Genomic DNA, 24185 nt, shown 5'->3' with positions numbered 1-24185 from the left:
CTTGTGTGTCCAAGTGACAGAGGTCAAGAATTGTGCTCTATGAATAATTTCAGACTCTTGTCTGTCCTTTGTCTGAACTTGGAAATTGATTTCAGAAAAGTTAGGGATGAAAAAGCGCAGCTGCTTCCCAGTCAAAGAATGACCTAGTTTTCTTATTCTTATTAGATTCAACACCACAGCATTGCCTCTATGATAATCACTGCACTCTCAGGTGTCCTGTCTTACCACTTTATAATTTGATCTTTTAAGTCTAAGCAAATATTGTCAGATAATTAATTGGAGGATACTGTATAATGCATCTTAAATAAGCTGGAAAGTCTAAAACTAGATCCACTGTAAATATGGGCATCATGCTATTTTAAGAGCCTTACCTATAACAGGACTAAAGTCTGCTCTGAGGGAGGGAACATAGAGCAGCCAAAGTGCAGAGGATTCATCCTCTGAGGACCATGAAGGTAAATTTCAGAGCAAACTGTCCATTAGATTTTGATATTACCTTAAGGTGTCTCTAGAGGAAAGGTCAGGGGGTTACCAAAAATATTATGATTCAATCACCAGGGATGATTAATATTCATGTTTATTTTTATGATTCGTTATCAGAAAGGTTTCTCATTAACATGGACCTGGTCAAAGGACAATAATGACCTGACAATGGGAACATCGTGATTCATCCTCTGTGGACAATATCCCAACAAGAGCCTGACTGATAAATCAGTGGATGATAAAGAAATTGCAGTACAGAAATGCGGAAAATATATCTTAGTCACTTAGAAACCGAAGATCGTAGTTTATCCACCAGTTTATTTTACAACTGTAAAAAGTCCTGCTCAGTAAATATTTTGGTCACAACTCTTTAATAACTAAATTTAAAACGTTTATGCTTCGTATTCATAAAAAAAAAAAATCTGCAAATATATTATCAGACATTTTTTACTTTCTAATATCAATATTATTTTTGGACCCAGAATCACAGTAGTGTCTGAGCTCTAATTCATATCATGCTGCCAGGCAGTGCTGATACTGGATAATTCTGCAAAATCCAGAATGTTGTTCAATGGTTATGATTTTTGAGTGTTTTTGAATGATTTATTTCTCCAATATCTGTGTATGGCAACTGCAACGTGGTATGATTATGGTTAGGAACAGATGGGTCATTAGCACAAATAGTTGATGATACTACTAATACTACTAATGATAATAATAATGAGACAAAATGAGCGATACATGAGAAAGTGCAAAAATAAAGCAGTAACACAGTAAGGTAAAATAAAACAAAATAAAATGAATAAATCAACAAATAAAATAAAAGTTAAAAGAACATCTTTGTATATAAATAGATTTTAAGAAGTAACTTACAGATAAAAGTGAGTTCAGGCCAAAACATTTTAAAAAATGTGTTTTTAAAAGGGATTTAAACGACAATAATGAACATGCCAGGTCGCTCCAGAGAGTGGGAGGAGTGATGAGACATGAACTCGAGTCTCCATCATGCCTCAGACATGCTACATGTACACCCACCTCCCCAACATGCACGCCTTTATTCTCTGCTGCTGCACATACAGGGCTCACCGCCTGGTGCACTGAAGATGATCACTGCAGAATATGAATGTACTTCCTGATGATATTGGAGTTAATATCCACAACAAAATTAATAGGAGTTTGTCCTACATCTCATTTTTACTGACAGACAATGCCCTTAAAATGAATTCAGACTGATAATGATGCATATTTTTGCATTATTTGTGCAAAAAAAATTACTGTATTTTAACAGTCCATGTCTACCTGCCCCAAACAGCCAATGCACTAACATACAGATGTTAGCTGTAGCTAATATACACCAATCATGTACGTTGCATTGATGTGACAGCTCAGAATCTGACTGATCTTAAAACTGTTTTGTGTCATTTTTCCTTACACTCCTCGCCTTTCTTCTTGTCTGCGTATGTTCATACATTGAAGTCATAATGCCTCAAGAAGAAATGTGAATTTTTCGCTCAAGTTGAAACATTTTCAGATCTCACCAACATGTCTTTGCCTCAGTGCACACGGTATAGAAAAAATACGTGTCTGTTCAGATCTGAGCATTGACATTATGATATGCTGCTTCTTAAATCTGCCTTGCATTAAGTCTGAACACACGTTAAAGCCGCAAGACATCAATTTAATATCAAATATATCAATCAATATCTCATATTTAGAATGGATTAAATGACTGTGTAACAGCAAATGTGTCACTCATAGTGACAAACCCACAGAATTATACCCCTGACTCTGCTGTCTGTTTAGCTCTATATGAAGCTTTCCACTTTAGTGCCTTTCAGCTCATTGTTTTGGTTTTTCTGCCTACAGCTTAGAGGAGCTGTGTGTGACATTCAAAGCACATCTGTAGCCCTTTTTACACAGAGGATGTACTATAGGGCTTCTCTGAAGTCCCTTCTTTATGCTCCTTTGCATTTTTACACAGAACCAAACTGCAGCAGCATTATTCTGCTCTAGTGTGTAATTATACACTGCATTATGGCTCTGTGGAATCAAAAGAGGTGTGACATCAAACACATCAGCATGTGCTTTCTAAACAACAACAATTGCATTAACATGTCAATAACAATCATTTAACCGTCCCTGTTATATGGGGGCTGATCTCGTCCTCTCCTTGGAGGGTAAGGAGCTCCTTGACCTCATTGTACTCCCAATTTGTGGACGTTTACCGCCACTGTTCTTCTTCTTTGAGTTAGCCACTAATTGTTAACAGTTATTTTTTAAACCTCCTGTGGTCGCACACATAATGTCATCAAAACGTCACACCCCTGCCAGCCATGATTCCGTCCCACAGACCATCTTCTTTATACAGACATCATTTTGGCACTGTTACTACCTCCCTTGGTGAATTAAAGGTGAGACATCTCTGTCCCCCCATTCGTGATCGTACCGTATATACAGCACGGAGAGATGGCTGACCGTGGGATATTCCTGCCTTGAACAGTCAGTGTAAAAGGAGGTTATGATTCAGAGTCTGATTTAGGTTGTCTGCACATGGTTCTTAACATGAAAGTGGCTGAGTAGGTGGCGAGCAGCTGAGGGTGCTAACTCACTACCAACAGCAACAGTGCTGACGGAGCTAACAATGTTACCTGGGGTACACTGGGGGGTCGGTGCTATGCTTCTGTGATGCCACCATCCTGTTATCAGCGTAACTGCTGTATGAGCGGTGTGCAGAGTGGTGGCTATGAGCTAGCCAATGGGATACACACACAGGAACTCAAATGCACTAACACGCAGGCATAGCTACCATTACTCCACTATATCTTTACATAGCAAACAGTAGTTTGCGGCTATATAAACATTCTGAATGTCACATACAGCTCCTTTAACCTTTCGGCTCGTTCTGATTGCTCTCATCAGCCATGCTTCCAGATGTGGCCAGCAGATGTTTTTCAGCAAACAAAGTCCTGATACACTCTGTGAAACACTGCACCAGCCCAGCATCAAACAGCAGACATAGCTAGCGACTACAGCTGATCAACAAAGGATGCATTAATTGCTGGTACATTTGTGCTTTTACAGCTTTTTTTCACTTCCCCCAAATGTCTGAAAAATCAGGTAATGCAGGCCTAACTGAGGAAAAAATACCATCAAATATCTGACCAACATTTAGAGTCTACACACTGATCAAATGATATAAAACATCTTGTCAGTCATGTGTCTTCGTTCCACTTTCAGGATTTAGTGAATAGACATTCCTGGACAGCATCGACCCACGCAGCATCAGCACCTCATTCTGATGCAATAACAGTACCATACTGTACCCACACACTCAGGTTGTTCAGTGGGCCATCTCCATTCCCTGTTGTTGCTCCATGTTTCTGTGAGTGCCGAGGCCAGGGAGCGAGGCCGTTATCAGGGCAAGTAGCGCAGAGGCAGAGCAGGCATGGGTGGGAGCAGGGCAGGGCTGGGTGCTCTCTGAACAGGGAGCACGGCAGGCCGGTTTCTCCCAGGGAGATAACTTTGTTCTGGGCCAGGAGAGATGACATCATGACGGATGGCGATGAAGATGTGGGCGCAGGGGGCAGGAAACGTTATCTCCTGCAATGGCACCGAGGGGAATGGAGACACACACATACGTACACTTGTGGAACACACTTACTGATACTCTACTCCAGTGGACTTGAACAGTGGTCATTGAAAACGCGCGGACACACACACACACACACACCTCTGACATGCCTACACAGCCAGTGGTTTCAGGAGGTGGCTGTCATTTAAAAGGCAAAATCGGACAGATACAAGTGCGATCACTGTGTGTGACCGTTCTGGTATTGCCATTTTGTACAGCACAGCATCCAAGAACCTTTGGGAAATAGACTGAAGAAGCTGATCTCAACCAATCTCAGTGAGGAGTCCAGCTTATACCGTAAGTTTGTACTGCATGCAACTTGCACCATACATATTGCATGAACTCTGTTCAAGGCGTATCAGTTTTCACAATAACAGCACAAAACACTCTGTTTTTGACACAGAGACTGTTTTTATTGTAGAGAGACAAGTTAAAAACAGTCTCAGAGAAGTTATTTTTTGGCCTTCAGTCCAAAATATAACACTTTCATAAAAGAGGGTACATATTTTAAAGGGTTAAGTTGTAACAAATGGATTTACTTACACTAAAATAGCATTGACTAAGACTTTAAATGTATGTGGCTGGTGTTTATCATCCTCCATCATAACACTTGATTATTTTTTAGCCCTCTAATTCATCAGCAAGACCCCTCCAATGTGTTATTGGACAACTTACAATCTGATTGATTCCTGTAAAAACATGCAACCCCTTACTAATGATTCACTTATATTTAATAACTATCAAGTGAAAGCCATGTATCTCCACATCTGATGAATACCCTGCCGTGGGTGGCAACCATGTCTCCTGGACATTATGTTTAATATACACGTAATTTGCATCAACAGATACGTTTTGAAGGGAGCATGATGCTGACTGGATTGTGTTTTATTGTAGCACGATGAGTTGATTAATGAACATATCTGGCAAAAATGTTGATCCCGAAAGTATTAGCAAAATGTTCTCTGACAACGTATTTCATTTATTTTCCGACCAAAATATCCCCATAGACCAAATCATAATGTTTGTTTACGATTACCCATGCATAGGAAAACCCCTGCATCACGTACAAAGAATTAAACAGCACTGTGCAAACAGAGGAGAAATAGCTGAGATCAAGAGAAAATAGTTAAGTCTTGTTATCTAAAATGCATGTTTGATGCTTTCCTATCTCATCAGTAACAACAACACAGGAAACCAGAGAGGGATATGACTTATAAAACAAGTCCCTGGATGGAATCGACCATGTTATATGATACTCATTTTAACCAACAGTCAACCACTTTCAAGTCGTCAAGCCATCACAACAATCCATAGAGATCAGATTTAAGCAAATTCAAAGCCTCCTGGAGTCCTTTCACACCGACTGCAGACCAGTTTCTCTTGCTTACTAATCACAGCTTACTTTGAATTCCCCCAAAGCTCAGATGCTTTTATCCTAAGTTGACTAATTGACAGCGAGGACTGTTTGCACACTGACTTCGTGCAATAGTTATTGATAATGAAAGATGAGCTGGGGGTGTGATGTGTAATGATGCAGGCGGTTACATAAGTGTTTTTTATGGTTGGTTTGGTTTTTGGCTGTCTGACGCTGACTTTTCTGTGTGAGTTTATTTCTTAAATTTAGTACAAAATGCAATCAAATCAAAGTGCTATCTATTTCTTAGTCTGCAAAAGCCTTTAATGCTGGGCATTTAGTTTGTTGCAGTGAAATTATATTAGTTTCAAAAGAACATAAAGGCCTTCTATTGTTTCAACTTTTAAGAAATTGTGAACAAAAGTTGTGTCAAAGTGTAAGCCTCAGCTTTCATCAATCTTGCAATAATGTTCTGTTGAAAATCAAATATGGCATACATGGATTTTCCCCATAGTCATTTAATATTACTGTATGCCCTAGTATCGTACATAGACATCAATGGTTCAGTCAGCATCAAACAACACCAAACAATCTAGTAATGGCTTTTATACAGTAAATTAAGGAATGAGGTATTGGCTTGTAAATCTGCCTAAACTCACTTTACAATGCTTTTATTTTAATTTAAAAAAGCACATTTCCATTATTTAAAGTAAGTGACAGTGGATCTTATAAATCATATAGAGTGCTACGGGGATGACATTTTTCGATAGCCCTGGTTCCCTCTCAAAAAGGATTGGATTTTGGAACATTGAAGAAAATAAGCCCTGTGGCAAACAAACATTTGGTACTTACATGGTACTTATACACTTTGTTCAGCACAAATGAACACCACTTTTAGGATTTTTGAAGCCTAAATGCAATCACCAGAAGTAAAAAGCTAACATTAGGCTATAAACGAACTGAACCATGGTCGCATGACTTCAACACTGACATCACAATGAAGCTGTAAAGCCGTGTTCAGCGTGATGACATTCTGCAGTCTCATTTAGCCACTTGTTGGCAATCAAACACAAAATGTGAAAGTCTCTTAAGCTCATGTTAACCACAGACCTTATTTCAGGCATCTAACCAAAAACCCATTTAAAAAAAACTACTGACTTTTAGATGAGGGAACCAGGAACTCATTTCCAGGTTCTAGGACTCATTCCTGATGCACTTGTATTCAGACATAATAAAACTATCTTTTGTACAGGTTTTCTGTGGTGCACGATGTGTCGTCTACTGGACATCCTGCTGGCTTTGCTGAGTCGTTTCCTGTTTGCGGTCCACGGGGTGGTGACAGTGTGGCGTGTAGTGGCCGTTAAAGAGGAGCCACTCTACTGGCTGCTGCTGATGGGTGTGGCTCTTCTGGGTGTGGAAATGGCTGTCACTCTGAAGTGCACCCGAAATGCAGAGTGGAAATGGTAACATTTAGGTCACACATGCAAAACACAAACAATGTTAATATCAGAATCAGACAATAGTTTGGGGCTTATATTGAACCTTTATTTCAAACCACATTGTCTGCAGCCATGCTAATGACTCTGTGAGGCTGTATTTTGACACTGTGGTACTTTGAACTACATGCTAAAATCAGCATGCTAGCATGCTCACAATGACAATGCTAACATCGTAATGCTTAGCAGGTATAATGTTAACTATCTTAGCTTCAAATGTTGACATGCTAAAATGAGATGTCACTAGTTTAGCAGGTATTGCACAAATGGCCGCACCTTGTCCCCCCTTGAGGGTGCCACTGTCTCTGAGACACTTTATTATGGATCCTGTTGCATTCAGTAATTGTGTGGTACTTGTCATGTTAACACGTCAAGGTCAGGAAGTGGTTTGGATTAGGGAAAAGAGGTCATAGTTAGGGCTAGTTCTAGCTATTTTCATATGTCCTATGACATCAGTGGTAAAGTGGTAAATTTATCAGAACCCCCCCCCCTCAAAATGTAACCAACTGCCTGAAAGTCAGATGACATATTATAAAGAGAGACACAGTCATTGGAAGGAGTAAGATGTGGTGGATGAATGGGTCAAGTGACTTATTATTTTCAGTTTTTAAGATGTATAAATCTTGATTGATTTCGCACTGTGTACATAAACTGAAGCAGAATAGCTTAATTGACCGTGTTAACGTCATATTTTGACATTGCTTGGACGTCTAGGAATATACACCTCGGCGTAAACAGCCACATTGGCTATTTCACTCCGTGTGAAACTAGCATTGTTGGCTACAGACGCCTGAATGCTAATAGCTTCTGTCTAAAAGCATGTCCTGCTCGTGGCGTCAGAGAGAAAGCTGGAGGATCACCAAAGTCAAAGGCTTCATCCTCTGGGCTCTATAAATGCCTGTGCAAAATTTCACAACAATGCATCCAGTTGTTGTTGAGGTATTTCACTTTGGACCAAAGTTGATACCCAACCAACAAACCAACATTATAACCTTAGAGCCACACTGCTATCATGACCAGAAATCTGCATGCTTTAATTACAGATGTTGACACCACAGTATTAATCACATAATACTCTGATCCATTGTAATGAACCAAGGCTACAGAGCAGCTGTACTCGAGGGGTATTCCAGCAGTTTATATTAAGTTGTGGAACTCACAACAGGCAATTAAAAAGAAAGATTAAATATTAAACTGGTAAAGGCTGAGATGTCTTGACTTCAAGCTTCTAGTTCACAAATACTCGATTCGACATTCCCTATAATGCAACTCCATTGTATCTTTTGATGAGACCATCCCTGCCTGGTAAATGAAGCCAAGTTGACCCTGATGACATCATCAGGGGTCATTTCTCCAGCTTTACAAAGCTATTTTAGAGACAGAAAGGACATTATACAACTGTTTTCACAGACTGAGCAGTAAAGGAAAAAGTTATCTCGACGTGTTGAACTGTTGGAGTGCACTGTTAATGGTTAAACAACAAAAATGAACTCACTGATGTAACTGCTTCGGCTATAACAAACAAACACATGTTTGGGAGCTGAATAAGCATGTACAAACCACCCGCTCTTGCTCTTTTTAAAGGGGTAACATGAGGATTGAGGTGTTGTTGCCAGACTTTGTAAACCTGTTTTGTGTGGGGAGCAAATAACTTCTGAACTTGTAACTGTGCAAACACTTTACAACCCATCTGCCCAGGGTGGAGAGAAGCAGCTTGTGTGTGCGGCCTGTAATATTCTCTGCCTCTAAATTCTCTGTTATCCTCTGCAGCTCGTTCTCTCTTTCACTGTCTATCAAAAACAAATCTATTCCTCAGTGGTGTTATTGCTCTGTCTTTCTGTGAGCCTATGCTCTGAGCCTGCTATCACGTCTTTGTCACAGTCACTCCCATCCAGCCATGGAGAAAATGTCTGCTGCTGGCTCAAGTCGTTTCTGACCAGCTAGATTTAAGAAAGAAAAAAAAAATGTTTGGCTTGAGTAAACATAAACTGACACCAACCTTTATTACGCGGGTCTCCAAAGGATATGGGCATTTAGTGTCGCACCTCATTCAACATCAAGCTGCGTCTCATTCAAGGGCTATAGCTCTCTGGCACATTCGGGGTGAACATCCTCAGACACAAGCTTTCTTCAGGCCTCTCTCTTTCTCACTGAGTCTTACTTTGAAGTTCTCTCCTCGTGGAGAAGGCTTTGCACTGTCAAGAGGGATTTGCATATATGATGAGAATAATTGCCTGTCTGAAATTTGATGCTTCTTTTAGGGAAAAAAAGGGGACTCTTTCTTCTTTAGTGGGTGTTGGGAAAAAAAGCATGTCACTAAAAATAACCCACCCCCACCTTTCTCCACCACCCTCCCTCTCCCTTGGCGGTCCACTTTTAGGTTCTCCCCCATGGTTTTCCTCTACCTCAGTACTGTCATCCCGTCCATTTGGTTCCTGGAGCTGAGCCTGCTGCAGTCCAAGCTGCCTGTCAACAATTCCTCCGGCCCTGAGCTTCATTTGCTGGCTGGCATCCCGATCACAGCGGTAGGCTTCCTGCCACAAAACTGCCCTCCCCGCCTCACCCTCCACGCAGCCACATTAAAGCAACACCTGATATCAGATAAGATTTAAATCTAGCAAGGGGGTGGATAAACTATTAGTTGCAGGAAATGTGTAATAGACACATTGAGATGAAGTCCAGATAGGCTCCTGCTTGAAAAACTCTCAGATCTCTCCCCTTCTGGGGTGGTTTTAGTGCAGCTTCTTTCATGTAGGATTTGGGAACTTTTTTGCCCCTTGGCTGTGCTTGAGGCTGGGTGGCAGCTTTTGAAACTTGAAGATACTGTGTTTCGGGAACGTTGGGAAATGTCATGGGGTGCTGTCAGGATAAACTCAATGAACCCTGACACAATGAGAGGCTGGCTCGCAAGTCTTCAGAATTATGTTGAGAACAGAGAGGAGAGGCCTTGCTGAATGGATGACTGCCAATGTGTTTCATTGATTACACATTTAACGGTGCTGCATGTAACTGTGGAGAAGGATGGATGATTATTAAGTCTCATCCCAAGGTTGTCATATACCCCACGATTTGGGTTTGTAGTCGAACTGAATCACTAGTCCACATGGGTGGATCATGAGACAATGGGCACCTGGGCACATATATGTAAAAGGCACCACCACTCTACCTACATAGGAACAAGAAACACAGACTTCGTGGGGTATTTGCATCTCTTTGTAGTCATTATGTGTCACTTTGTGGTTGTTTTGCCCTTTTTTGTGACTATTTTGTGTCTCTTTGTGGTTCCATTGCATCATTTTGTGGTCTTTTTGTGTCTCTTCGGGGTTAGCATCAGTATTTGATGACCTGGAAACATAGAAGGATTACTGAAAGGGCATATCAGGCCCAAAGTATACCCACCCATAGGGTCCTCACTTACAAAATGCCACTCGGATTACCACAGTTCTGACTGGGAAAAGATTCAAAATGACCACAAAGATATGCAAATAAACTGCAAAGAGACACAAAATGACTGAAAAGACCTAAATTCCCCTCTGAGAGAAACAAAACTACTACACAGAGACACAAAAACACCAAAAGATGCAATGCAACTATAGAAAGATGCAAAACAATGACACAAAATAGGCTAACCAATAATAAGGTGTGTGTTCTGTGTGTATGTAGGAGAGGTGGAGGGGGCTTTTGCATATTTGTGCCGAGGGGCCCACTGTCTGAAAAGCCGCCCCTACCTGGGAATGAGACTCAACAATCAAGTATCTTTCTCCAAAGTTACATACAGCAAAAAATTGTGAAAAATTGTCTAGAATTGTGTCAAGTTGTCTAACTTGACAAACACTTTTGATGTAACCAGGTGGTGCTGTTTCCTTCACACAGGGCATCATGGAGCTGGACCCAGAAAATTGGGTGGCAGGCCTGGAGCAGACCATGCTCATAGTATTGGTTCTGGGTCGCTGGCTGATGCCAAAGGGTTATATGTCCCGCGATCAGCTCTCCCAGCTCCTCATGGTCTATGTAGGACTGGGTGCTGACATCCTGGACATCTTTGACACCTTCAAGGAACCTGAGGTCAGGACCAACCGTGCGGTTGTCATCATGGGCCTGGGCCTTTTCTCTTGGGCGCTCATGCAATTTCCTCTGGTGCTGACCCAGACACAACCCCCAAAGGGTGAGCCTCCACAGAGGAGTGTGGGCGGTCCCTCCTGCTGTCCTGGTGCTCCATCGCCGTTCACCTCCTGCTGCTCCAGTGAAGTGTGGAGCTTGCTCCTCACAGTGGGACTCCAAGATGGCCCGTTTCTGCTTTACCGGCTCTATCTTATGGTCCAAGAACAGGTACTCAACCAGCTGATGATCTTCTTCACCTGCAAAAACATCCTCATTGTCCTCTTGGAGCTTTACAGAATCTTTGTGGTGCAGTGCGAACAGCCGGTTGGGGAATCGGGGTTAGAGAGGTGTGCTGCTTTGGTGCTCCGGTGTCGAACCCAGAGGGGTAAGGAGGAGGAGGAGGAGGAGGAGGAGGAGGAGGAGGAGGAGGAGGAGGAGGAAGCAGGTGGAGAGGAGCAGAGCTGTCATACAGACACAGAGAGGGAGGAAGATCAGAGAGGTGTCCAGGTAGAGAAAGGCTTAAAATGCCGTGAGGCATGACTTTAGCCCTCGGGGGGCGAGGATGGCTTTCACACACCAAGAGAAAAGTCGAACCCATCTGCCATCTCTTGCATCTCAGCTCCGCTTAGAGACAGTCTTGTGGAGGTTCAGTGACTAGAAATAGACCACAAGAGAAGAGAAAAAGTCCCAACTGAAAAGATCAGAGATGAATTAATGCAACCCCCTTTGATAAAACCTTTCCGAAAAAGTGGTGTTTCAATCAGAGGAGGTTTCTCTGCTGAAAGAAAAAAACAGTTCAGCAAGTTTAGCGCGAACTGTCAATCATCTTTGATATATGAGAGACTTAACAAGATAGCTGAAGCCAAATCAGTACAGCGTTGTCCTTTCCAGTGCAATGCATTTGTTTTAATCAGCAACAGCTTGGGGTGATATGATTTCATTATGTTGTGCGTATGCATTTTTAATAAAGTGATTGTAATGATGATGGCTTTGACAGGAGACAATATATGGATCAAATTAATATGGCAGAGTAAGATGGTGATAACATGTCTTGCTTAATTACTAAACCTTTCCTAATAAAGCTTCAGAAAAGTATAGTGCTGTTGTGGTTTTTTTTTTTTTTTTACTCTGATCACCATGAGATGGCAGTGTTGCCAAGTCAACCAAAGCACCACACAAATATACAGTGTTTACTTGACTGGAACATGAATGCCAGTTACATAGAAAAAAAACTGTGAGACAGCAACACAGTTGCAGTGTTGAACTTCATCATTTGCTGGTTTTAGGCATGGATATCTCCTCTATGAGTCTCTTTGTCAGACCTAATGATTCAGTGAGGTGGAAGTGAGGCATGTGATAAATGAATTTAAAAGATTTAGTCACCTTCAGGCAGCAGCTATGTAATGAATAGTCTGATGTAGGCAATCTAGAGACATCTCAAACAGTGAAACAAGTAGGAGGAGAGTGAGGAGGTTTGCTTCATTTTTCAAGGTTCATTTTCCTCTTGAGCACAATCAGAAGGTTTGAGAGCACGGTGCATTCTTATTATGTCTGAAAAAGCGCACTCGTGATTATGTGGGAGTCCAACATGATTAGCTCTCACTTTCTCTCTTTCAAGAGATGGAAGGTGCTTTTCGAGATATTCCTCTGCAGCCCATAAAAGCGAGAGACCATTTAAGAGCCCACAAGGACAGAGAAATGTTTGAGCTGAAGCTCTAGGTCTCGAGGTTTTGAGCCACTTCACAGCAGCAGCGCAATCCAGACCTCGATCCAGACAATACCTCTCCTGTCAAACGAGGGCTGGGATTCAGCCCTCCTGCATTTATGGATGACCCTCTCACTTTGTGTCTCTTACACCTTGTTGGGCAGACTGGGAATGAAGAGCGGCAATGGCAGCGAGTGGCAATTCAATCAGAGGCCTTTCTTGCGCTGCCCTGTATCTGTGTCCATCAAATTGCCGTACTTCACCTGAATTGCGAGATGACGATAGCAGCAGAGGCTCTGAGGGAGGAGGAGGAAAGGGAGGGGGGTGCTCTTTGTTTTCTCTCAATGAAAGAAAGGCAGAAACACAAAGAGCCAGAGAGAAGAGAAAGCATTTGTGTGTTTTCCCTCCTCTAGCTTATGTGCATTAGTATGAAAATGCATATCATATGAGCAAGATTTCTTAAATCGATGTCTGTAGGCTTCCTCCAGAGGATCTGCTGGAGAGCACTACTTTATTTCCTCTGTTTCATCCTTGTGGCGGCACTTTGGTCTAAATTATTGATGGTGAAGCCAACTTTTAAAGGAAAGAGGAGAAAAATTAATGGAGAGTCCCCACTGAGATGTTGATTCTTCCAGCAACATGATGCTATCTATGCTCTGAGAGTACAAGACAATGCTTAATTTACAAAGTCACTCCCGGGCAAAATGACATCACAACGGAGCCAAGACGAGGGCACAGCTTCTCCAAAGCACCTGAGTTTTGGGAGAATCCGATATTCACGTGACAACGTTGATGTGGGCAATACAAAAGGGTGATGAAAGAGCCGCTTGCTTGTGAAGTGAGTCCTTTTCCTCTTCAGATTAACTGCATGCTTTAACAAGATTGTGTGGGCATGTGGGAGGATGGGGATGTCAGCTGATCCACGGGCTGCCCTACATAGATAGAAAGAGAGGAAGAGAGCGTGGAAACTCAAAGCCTGCAACTCCACTGCACATGGATATAAAAAAAAATATATCAACCCTCACAAGCCCTCGACTGAAAAATATCTGCTCACACGGAAAAGAGTGATGCAGCCTCCAGGTGCTGCTTAAAAGCTCCTACATGTACATCTGTGATTAGATCAATTCATTAAGCAAAGTAAAGTCTTTGCATGTGATATAATTTCCCACTAAATCTTTCAAAACTGCTTATGTGATCATGTTTCTGAGGACAAAGTGGAATGACTGATCACTGACAACATATCATTTAGCTGGAGTGATGAGAGTGTGAGTCATACAGAAGGTACTCTTTTTTAGTTACAGTATGGGGCAGACAGATTTTTGCTTGATTGCTGCTCTTGCAAGCTCAGATCAAAGTTTAGACTGGTGTCACACTGCCATAGATGTGGAGAGTGAAAATCATAGATGCAACTTGTTGTACATTCAAGCGTGTTTCCTTTGGAAATAAAATAAAATAAAATAAAATAAAAAATACCCAGATTTACAATTTTTGGTGGCAGATATGGGTTAAATCCAGGGATCCCAGGCCAAATACAAGCTGTTTGCAGTTAAAGAAAATGGATGGATGGATGGATGGATGGATGAATGTATCTTGTTTACTTTCGAGGAGCATTGTGTTGGAGTTAGTGGCATCTAGTGGTGAGGTTGCAGATTGCACCCAACTGAATAGCCATTCCTTCACATAGATGTATAAAGATAACTGGATACAGTGCTGGAGGCAGGGTACTGTTCATCCTGTGAAAGTTGCTCATGGGTGCATGAGGCCAGAAAAGCTTGATTTTTACTGTTTGAAGTAACGGAATCTTCTGCATCATGGGGCTCATAGACCAAGTGCACTAGAGACTTATGGTTGCCAAGTGGCTAACTACTGGTTTAGCCCTTTGCTAACTTGAATCGGGATAAAGAGGATTTAATCATGGGGCTCATCTGGACTTTCTAAATGTTATTAGACTGAATGAATCAAATCCTAACAGTGAAACAAGTAACTTTGAAGGGGCTGTGATGCTCAAAAATGTATATGATTTATAGATATCTCTTTTACAATGTCTATGGGAAAAAATCCTTTTGGGCCCCATTGCATCATGTGATGGACCTAGATGTTGTTGTAAATGCTGTTGATACAGATTTTGTGTACAGCTGCTATTCCTGGTTTGACCAACAGAGATCACACCTTTATTTTGATATTCCATTAGATTTGGTCATTGCCACTTCCTGTCCCACCCTCACTTTCCCACACTGTGGTTTTGTCAGATCAGAAGATGATGGATAGCCGGCATGTTTGTCACGTTATTGTTCGGCAAAAGATAAAGATTTATGATAAAGACTAAACCCCCCTCCCATTTCGGAGCTGCAAGCGGGCAAAGTGGTCAGTACAATTTTATTGTGTAACTTTTATTTCAACTTTTGTGTCATTTCATGGACTGTGTATATCGAAATTCATTGTTATATTTTGTGTCTGTTTGTAGTTCTACGGTGGTGATTGATGGTGCAACGTGAAGCTAGCTAGGCTAGCTATTTGAAGGCATCAATAAAAGATAAACCCATCTGTATAAAGAACCGGAGTCCTCGCATGTTTCAAATGGGAGCATAGTTGTAATTCCATGTTTGGCCACTATGTCAAATTGGCTTCAAAGCCCGCCATTGCTCTGGGGGGCTTGTTGTCTTACCCCCATGAGCATAGGAGGATGAGTGCTATGGGCATAGTACTCCCTATTGACAAGAGGTGGAACAACACAGTCTGTAAATAGTTAGCGATTTTACCATAAATATTGGGCTATGTGGACATTTGTTTTAAATTTTGAACAGCATATAAAGTGTGTAAGTGCAACATAGTTATGTGGGAGCATTTATACTGTACAGTACCCCTCAGAGAAAATATGTTTCTGCTTGTGTGCTCACCACTCACTTTGCAAGTGTGTAGAGAACCTATGTTGACCTTCATGACATGTAAAAACACAAAAGGTTATCTGTAGAGCTAACGTTTGGTTTGTCCATTCTGGACTCCTGTAGAAACATGGCAGTGCAACCTAGTGGACCTGCTCCCTATGTAGATAGGGAGGGCTCATTTTAGGCCAACAAAAGCACAAGTCTTAATTCCAGGGATTTATACACTAATGAAAACCAAATTATGAAAATTATATTCCATTTCTGCCAGTAGACCACCCTCAATCCTACACACTGGACCTTTAGGTACAATTAGATACAGTACAAACAGCACACTACTCTGGGCAGCTTTGTAATAACTTTGTTATACTGCCCAAAGCATCGAGAAACCAACAAGTTTAAGTGTCCCTTGGTAAACACAGATTTATTTATGATATGTGCACCATGTAGGCACAATACCTACTGCATGACCAGAAAGGTACAGGTTTAAAAACTAGATTTCAAACTTATTTTTCAGCTTATACTCCCCAACAAATTTGCAATTTCACAAAAAACAAAAAAACAAACAAAAAGGCCTCAAGGTGACGAGCGACGAGCTATCTCCATGACAACAGAGCAAACTGTCTGCCAAGGAATACTGTGTGTTGTGATTTAAATCTCTGGACAAAGCATTAAGTGGACCTTGAGTCAGTACAAATATATTTTTTATCCAGCTGCTGTATCCAAGGTCAAAAATGAATGCTCATTCTGTAATGAACAATTAATCAAATTGCCACAGACCTAATGGCCACACAGTGAACTTGGATCCCTTGGGACCCCTGAGGGTTTGGGGGCAGCTCTTAATCCAGCCTTGTGTGGTGGGAACTATTGTTGTTTATAATTGCACAAAAAACTAATAATTAATATTTGATCTATTCAGAAATGTGATGAATATAATCACACTAAGCATGAGCAGAGATCATGGTGTAAGTCTTTGCAAAAAAGTATTCAGAAGTCATATCTTGAAAAAAATGTCATCCCTCTAAGCTAACTGTGTAATGTCAAATAACACACTGATGATTTAATAATACAATAATGAATCACAAGTTACACTCCCGGCTTCACATTAGTTGTAGAGAGTCATAGAATATGATTGCTTTAGACATATTTACCACTATATTATGTTTTCCAAGCGCAGTTAACATTGTATTGATATTTCCACCAGAACCTGAGGGCTGCAGAGGTTGTGATGAAAAGAGAGACAGAGAGAGTAAGACAGACAGACAGACAGACAGAGAGAAATTCCCTCAACCCAAGCAGGTGCATTTCCCATGACAGCGTGAAGTGTTTTCACCACATGCCACAATTTCCCTATTTTGTGTCAACTAATCAGGAAGTCCAAACACACCAAGGTGTGCCTCATCAGCTTCCAATCCTACAGATAAACCCGTCAAGCTGCCACTGAAACGTTACAGCTAGAGAGGAAGAGTGAAAACAAAGGCAAACTTCAAATGAAACGCCACAACTTTCTGACAGGCAGCTGAAGATCCAGCTCACCCGCCTAATGTAACACCATGGAAGGCAAAATAATGAGCTGTACTTCACTGGTTGTGGATCAGGGATGTTACATAGCTGTCTTGTTTTCACATGGTGTAGGCTTTTGAGATGAAGTCAACAGTGTGATATACGTAGAGGTGCTTTTAAGGCCTAATTATGGCCAATCACAATATTTGAACTTCTCTGGACATAAAATGATCATTCTTCGCTGAACCAACACAGATTACACATCCTTAGCCCACAATATGGTCTCCTCCCAGTCACTGATACCAAAACACCACTTAACACCCCATAAACTAGCGACTTCTCTTAATGAAGAACAACACTGCTCCTCAACAAGCTCCTGATTCTATCTTAAAGAGTTTGAATGTTCGTCAACCTGTTCTCACTCCCAGCACGTAAAATACCTACGCTTGGTCAGTGGCCCTCAGCGTCTGATACTGATGCATCAAGGCACCCTTAAGCATCTGGATGAGATGCACCTATGTCATTAATAGATGCTCAGAGTGACAGGTGTAGTATAAAGAGTGAGAAACTTTGTGTACGGTTGAGATTAGGAGTGGATGGGTGGGCAAAACACAGTACATTCACACAGGAGACTGCTGAGGTTAAACGTCAATGTCATTTCAACCCAAATCACGATCCCCTTTTCCCTAAACCTAACCAAGTACATTTGTTGTAAATGCTTGTGCAAAACCCATAAGGGACCCCACAAAGGGCTGTGTCTGATGGTGTGATGTCACTTTGGGCGTGTGGACCATTGCAGATGTGTCAAGCATGAATCAAGCACATCTAACACATAGGGCCACTGACAAAGCACTGGCAATTGACAGGTTGAGAGCGAAAATGTGTTGGTCTTGCGGGGAGAAGTCCTTACATCCTTTTATTTTGGAAGATAATGTATGCAAACACCTTCAAAGCAATAAAAGAGTTGAACTATTAGGTTTATGGGAGCTGTTAGTCAAACACCTGGCTACGGAAAACCCCCTGACTTAATCCCACTCTCATCACATTTAGATGCAAATTTCTCAAACGCACATCAGAGATCACGGTCTACAGAAAAGGGTAGAACCATCTTGCAACTTAATGTATTACCCCAGAGTCCAGCACACACTGTCGGCCTCTTGGCTGTAACTGCCAGGGGTGAAGACAGCAGTTGTTCAGTGAGATCAGGATGGTAAATCTAAGGAACAACGCCTCCCTTAGAGCTAACAGTCTGAGCTGCTGTGGTAGATCTATCAAGTCCTTGTAGCTAATGATTAAAACAGGTCAAATATTTTCTTGTTTGTTTTGCTAAGGTTAGAGAAGTAATTATATAATAAACATTAGAAAAAGAACATTGACAGTTGGTTTGTTAGGGCATCATCTCATATTCTGAATAAGTTCACTCAGTTTTACTTGCAGCTACTTACTGATCCAAAGACAAACCAAAGTTGGAGGGCACCATTAGCTCCTCAGGTGTCTGATAACTTTGACTTGTTGTCTCTCAGCCTTATTTATATTCATTTCATTTTTCTCCAATGTTAATTGCTTCTGTTACCAATTTTATGCAGAATACAAAAGTGAGCAATGAATATAAAATCCTTTTCTAAACAGAGCATTCTCAATTTCTACCCACATGGCAGTTTTGGAGATAACTGCTCTGACAGTTAGCAGTTTAGTCAGTCAATCTCAGGCCACAGAGGATGTATTGTTGAAATATTAATTGTCCGCCTCCTTTGCCATCCCCCAGTTCCTCTGAGCTGGGAGAGCTGCCACTTTACCCACTTCCAATCTACAACATGGCCTCTGGTCATAGAGGCCGGGGCCACGTCGGGACACCAGTTCTAATGAGGAAATACAGTTGACTGTCTGACTGGACGACATAATTAGGACAGTTGAGAGCACTCGATGAACAAACACATTTTTGAATTTAGCTCAAGTGTTGTTTGAGCCATAATGCCTTGTGATATCCCTGCAGTGTGATGCTGATGTCCTAATTCTGTCCTCCACACGAGGGGCCTGGCTACTCCTCATTCGTTTGCACTAATTTAACTAATGCAGTCCAGAAGTTTTTGTTGATAAGAGACTGGCACCTTCATGCAAAATTCACTGTGGGTGCCAGATGCAAAGGGCATAATACAAAGCAGTGGTTCTAAGTTGAACTAAGATTTAAATAATGTAAACGGAGAACGTATTCTAATCTAGTTCACTGTCACTGATATTATTCTGCCCTTTTGTCTAAACACTTATAGTAGCCTATTCAAAATTGAAGTAACAGCCACAGAAGTGTCTGTATATGGGATGAACTTTCAAACCATAGGACTGAAAAAACATAGAGATGCACTTGTGATGGTTTCTGAAGGGATATCCCTCAAATGAAATCTAAAATGTATGCAGAGGGGAGAAATAAGTGGTTGGATGCGGAACTTTGTTCTTGTTCTTGCCACCTAGAGAAAAAGAACAAATTTCTCTCTTCTTGTGGAGTATGTACAGGGCTTAAAATGAGAGCCCTGTTGGTTGAAGAAACAGAGCGTTATATTTCTATATGAATTAATGAACGGTTAAGTTAATCACACATTCACTCTGCTTGGCGCTCTGCTGCTCTGTCTCCCCAGATAGAGTGCAGAGAGAGCGCTCTGCCACTCCGAGATTGTGGTGCTCTGGATAACCGAACGATACATTCAGACAGCGTTATGAATTTACAGATGGTCCTGTTTGTGCGCTCCGGCACTCGGAATGAGTATTTCTGAATGCGCCACTCGCATCATCTTCCTCCATTGTCTGACAATGCCAACAGAATTTGCCTGCTAGGGCTAGCTAATGTTTGTGGAGAACTGTTTTGCCTCCAGTTAAGCCCCACCCACCAAAAAACATCACACTGTTTACTAACAGTAAAAGGGGCAGCAGCTATTTGATATAGTCGAGTGATGGTGTTATTCAGCAGTAACGTAGTCACACTCCCACTGTACGTGTCTTCTCTGTTCTTTGTTGTGTTAGCTGGTCTAGCCTCGCATGCATAACAGTGCATGTGAGGCCTTGTGTGTGTAGCCCACTGGCTAGCTAACTGCCGCCACGCTGCACTGTGCACATAAAGCAGTTAACACTGAAAATGCTGTCCCGACCCACAGTGCCAGGGCAGCGTTGTTTCGGAAGCGTAGCACCCTAGTTAGCTCTGTTAGCTGCTGGCTCAGCCACCCCCATGTTAAGAGCTGTGTGCAGGCAGTTCCAGCCCAGGCTCTGAATCATATGGTCTGAATGTATTTTACAGCTCCTTAAACTGCAGGTTCTATTTCATGTTTTAATCAGTAGACTAAAATCATGAGGGAATAGTTTGGCACTGAAGTAAGAACTTGAAAAGAGACCTTCCTTCATCCACGTACTGAATTGATTTTGAAGATTATTTTTTATTTTTTTTTTTAGCCTTTTTTGATAGGACTAAAAGGGGTAGAGAGAGGATGACATGCAGCAAAGGGCTGCAAGTTGGAATTGAACCTGTGGCCGCTGTGGCAAAGAGACAGCCTTTGTACATGAGGCGCCTGCTCTACCAGGCGAGCAATTCTGCACTTTACTGGTGATGATTTTGAATCAAGAATCAATTCCAGTTCAAATCCTGAAACCAAGAATTGTAAGCACATTGCGTAGTTATTATAGCGTCTCTCCAGCCTGATAACCAGACTTTATTGCCATGTCGTTTCCTGTCATCAGGTTTATGTTAGCCAATTTCTGGTTGGGAAACTTCCCTCATCAATCTGTCCTGCCAATGTCTCTTAAAGGAATAGTGCACCCCAAAATGAAAATTCAGCCATTATCTACTCACCCATATGCCGATGGAGGCTCAGGTGATGTTTTAGAGTCCTCACAACACTTGCGGAGATCCAAGGGGAGAGGGGGTAGCAACAAAACTCCACCTAATGGAGGCTTATGGTGCCCCAGATTCAAACGTCCAAAAACACATAATTGAAACCACAAAATATCTCCATGCTGCTCGTCCGTGGTGATCCAAGTGTCCTCACGTGTGCACGCTTGCATTTGAGTTCAAATGACGTTTTTCCAAACAACTTTTTATGTCGGGGCTTCAGGACACTTGGATCACTACGGACAAGCAGCATGGAGATATTTTGTGGTTTCACTTATGTGTTTTTGGACGTTTGAATCTGGGGCGCCGTCAGCCTGCATTAGGTGGAGTTGTGTTGCTAGCCCCTCTCCCCTTGGATCTCCGCAAGTGTTGTGAGGACTCTAAAACTTCACCTGAGCCTCCCTTGGCATATGGGTGAGAAGGGTGAATAATGGGTGAATTTTCATTTTTGGGTGCACTATCCCTTTAAGACTCAGAGGCAAAACAATATAACATTTGCTAGTAGCCTTGATCTCATCCACATTTGTTGCCATCTTCTGTCCAAATTTAGGTTGTAAAATGTAAAATGCTGTTACAGTGTCTCTTTCGGTACCACCATTAGGAGTCATCAAAGTCAGAAAATTTCAGTTCATACATATAGAGGCTTATCCTGTGAATGAAACAAAACTGACAATGAGACACACATTCAGTGTGACATTTAGCTATTGAGAATCCAATAATGGAAACTTGAAATGTTGGCCCAGCCTTAATGTGTCAAGATTAGACTTTCTCTATCCCTCTTCCTTTTGTTTCTCAGGGTTTCTGCTTCCTAACATAATGCCAGTTCTTATCACAGGCTTGTAAATGTTTAATTACAGACCAGACCATGATGTTTGTTTACAACAACTTTTGTCATGCACATAAAATGAAATGACACTGAGAAAAAGCCGCCTAAAATTGGTTTGTTTTTTAGCCACCTAAAAAGATCAATATCAATCAGTACGTTTACATGCACAGCTTAATCGAGCTATGGACAACTGAGAAAATCAAATTACTGAAGGGAACGTGTCCTCCTCCTCAACACTAGGTGGCGATATGCGTCGTTTCAGTGGGTTAATACGGCCCCCTTTCCGGTTGACCTATTACGTCACTTAATAATAAACAACTGGATTCAGGCAGCAGACCGGCATTTTCGAACAACAGCAACATGAATAATCGTACAGCTTTGTTCATCTCATACGTAATCTACGCGTTACTGATTGTGCAGATAAGGTGCACGCTATCCCTCGGCAGGCAGACAAGAATGCCGTATGCTGTTGGAGGGCTACAACAAAAGCATGTCTTGTCTGTTCTGGGGTCATACGCCAGTGCGGGGGGTGTGGAGCACGCGCACATGCATTGTCTAGTTTAACTCCGATTACGGCGTACATGCCGGAGAAAATCGAATTCCAATCGTATTATCTGGGTGTCTTAATCGGAGTTGGAGAACTCCGATATTAGTCGGAGTAACGCGTTTACATGCACTTCAGTTGTTCAGTTATAGTCAGATTAAGGCAATAATTCAGTTTTCTCAAGTGTCATGTAAACGTACTGAGTTTAAGTGTACGCTTCATTTAGATGATGCCGTCAGACAGTGATTACTGACGGGAAACTGAAGCTGTTATCTCAAAGCCACCAAACTCCATTGACAAAAGCAGTAATTCTACTGTGCAGGCACGCAAGTTGCTGGTCTACTGCTGCCTCTATATCACTTAGTGTGTGAGGTAAAGTGATTAAAACATTCCAAATAGGCCTACAGTGTACACTTGAACTTGAACCACTGTCAATGGCAGTACATCACTAGCTTCCATGCCGGCAGCAAAGCAACACAGTACATAGAATACGTACAGCAGAAACATTAGATAGGTCTGACCATTGTGTTTAACTATATATCTTTACATGTACAGCTGAAAACAGACAACAGAAAGTTTGACGATTCCACGCAACAGAAATCAATTGCCAGTTGTCTACCTGGAAATAGTTGTTGTTGGTGAGATGTCAAAGTGATTCAGTCTATAAAGCACACAGTACAGCATATATACAGTACATATTACTATTTGGCTCCCTTCCTGGCCCTATAAGCACTGACATCTTGTGAAAAAAAAACAAAAAAAAAAGAGTTACATGGTCTCTCTAAGGGATGTAAGGCTCTGACATGATCTGTTATATGAACATGTAATGTGTCAAAAAGAGGGCTCAATGGTGAGAAAATGCCTTCACTTCACTTTATGTGTGTCTTCACTGACCTGACAGGCTTAGCTAAGGAAAATGCCCCTGGCTTTAATGGCACCAATAGGCAATGATGTTGGGGTTCCAAGTGTGTGTGCATATTTGTGTGTGTATAACCTAGCACTTCTGGGGGGGGGAAAAATCGGAATAAAAAAGAGAGGAAGCAAATGAGTGCTGTAGCTACTTGCAGATTGAGCCACGTTGTAATGGCACAAGTGGTCCCCTAGTGAGTCAATATAATCAATGGAAGCATCTGAAAGAGGAGAGCCTGTTCCTTTTAATGGCTGGGCCAATGAGCTGTGTTACAGACATGCTGTAATATAGATGAGACATGCAAAGCTGGTCTTCCTCACTAAACCGCTATTATGTCTTCTCTCTCCCTGCCTTAGCTCTGCCCTCCTTCCACATTTAGACCTTCATTAGAAATTAGATTTTTAAAATGAGTATTCCAAGAAACATTTGACAACTGTTCTGCTTGGCCTGCAATTCCGGAAACATCAGTGGGATACATGTGAGTGTGAGCGTGTGTATGAGTGAGAATATTATGGTAGCGGCCCATTGCCTACCCCAGAATGATGAGCAAGGCTTTCAAGGGGCATTTCATGAAGATTGAAGCACTGAATGGTTTTGTTGAACGCACAGAAAATGGCCGTTGTCATTTCGGTCTCCAGAAAGCAATCTGCTGTCAGAGAAGACACAGTGGAGAGCTCTCTTACATGCTCCTCTCGGTTCTTAAAGAACTCTCGAATCCTTTGATCCATTAAAAACACTATCAATATTAACAATAGACTCATGTTGCCTGCATTTCAGAGAATACCCTTGTATCCTCGGGTTAAGAACAGCGGCACCATATTCAACCGGAGCTGCGGTATGCTTCAGTACATCTCTATACATTTTAGTTCTTGAAATGAT

The 24185-nt window shown here is 41.7% G+C and overlaps 1 protein-coding gene across 1 annotated transcript; it reads left to right on the top strand.

Moving 5' to 3' along the window:
- Positions 1-6648: 6648 nt before the first annotated feature.
- On the top strand, positions 6649-11605 carry LOC117258120 (transmembrane protein 26). Its single transcript, XM_033628625.2, has 3 exons — positions 6649-6931; positions 9345-9489; positions 10838-11605. The coding sequence occupies exons 1-3, from the start codon at positions 6738-6740 to the stop codon at positions 11603-11605; spliced, it is 1107 nt and encodes a 368-aa protein (XP_033484516.2). The 5' UTR covers positions 6649-6737.
- Positions 11606-24185: the final 12580 nt, after the last annotated feature.

This window comes from Epinephelus lanceolatus, chromosome 8, assembly GCF_041903045.1.
Source record: "Epinephelus lanceolatus isolate andai-2023 chromosome 8, ASM4190304v1, whole genome shotgun sequence".
In the NCBI taxonomy this organism is placed as follows: Eukaryota; Metazoa; Chordata; class Actinopteri; order Perciformes; family Serranidae; genus Epinephelus; species Epinephelus lanceolatus.
This window is presented reverse-complemented; position numbering and strand designations above follow the sequence as displayed.

Bases quoted from the DNA above. Each gene is read 5' to 3' on its own strand.
- LOC117258120 (XM_033628625.2), top strand. From the start codon at position 6,738: ATGTGTCGTCTACTGGACATCCTGCTGGCTTTGCTGAGTCGTTTCCTG. The intron at 6,932-9,344 runs GTAACATTTAGG...GTCCACTTTTAG, and splicing joins CGAAATGCAGAGTGGAAATG to GTTCTCCCCCATGGTTTTCC. The intron at 9,490-10,837 runs GTAGGCTTCCTG...TCCTTCACACAG, and splicing joins CTGGCATCCCGATCACAGCG to GGCATCATGGAGCTGGACCC.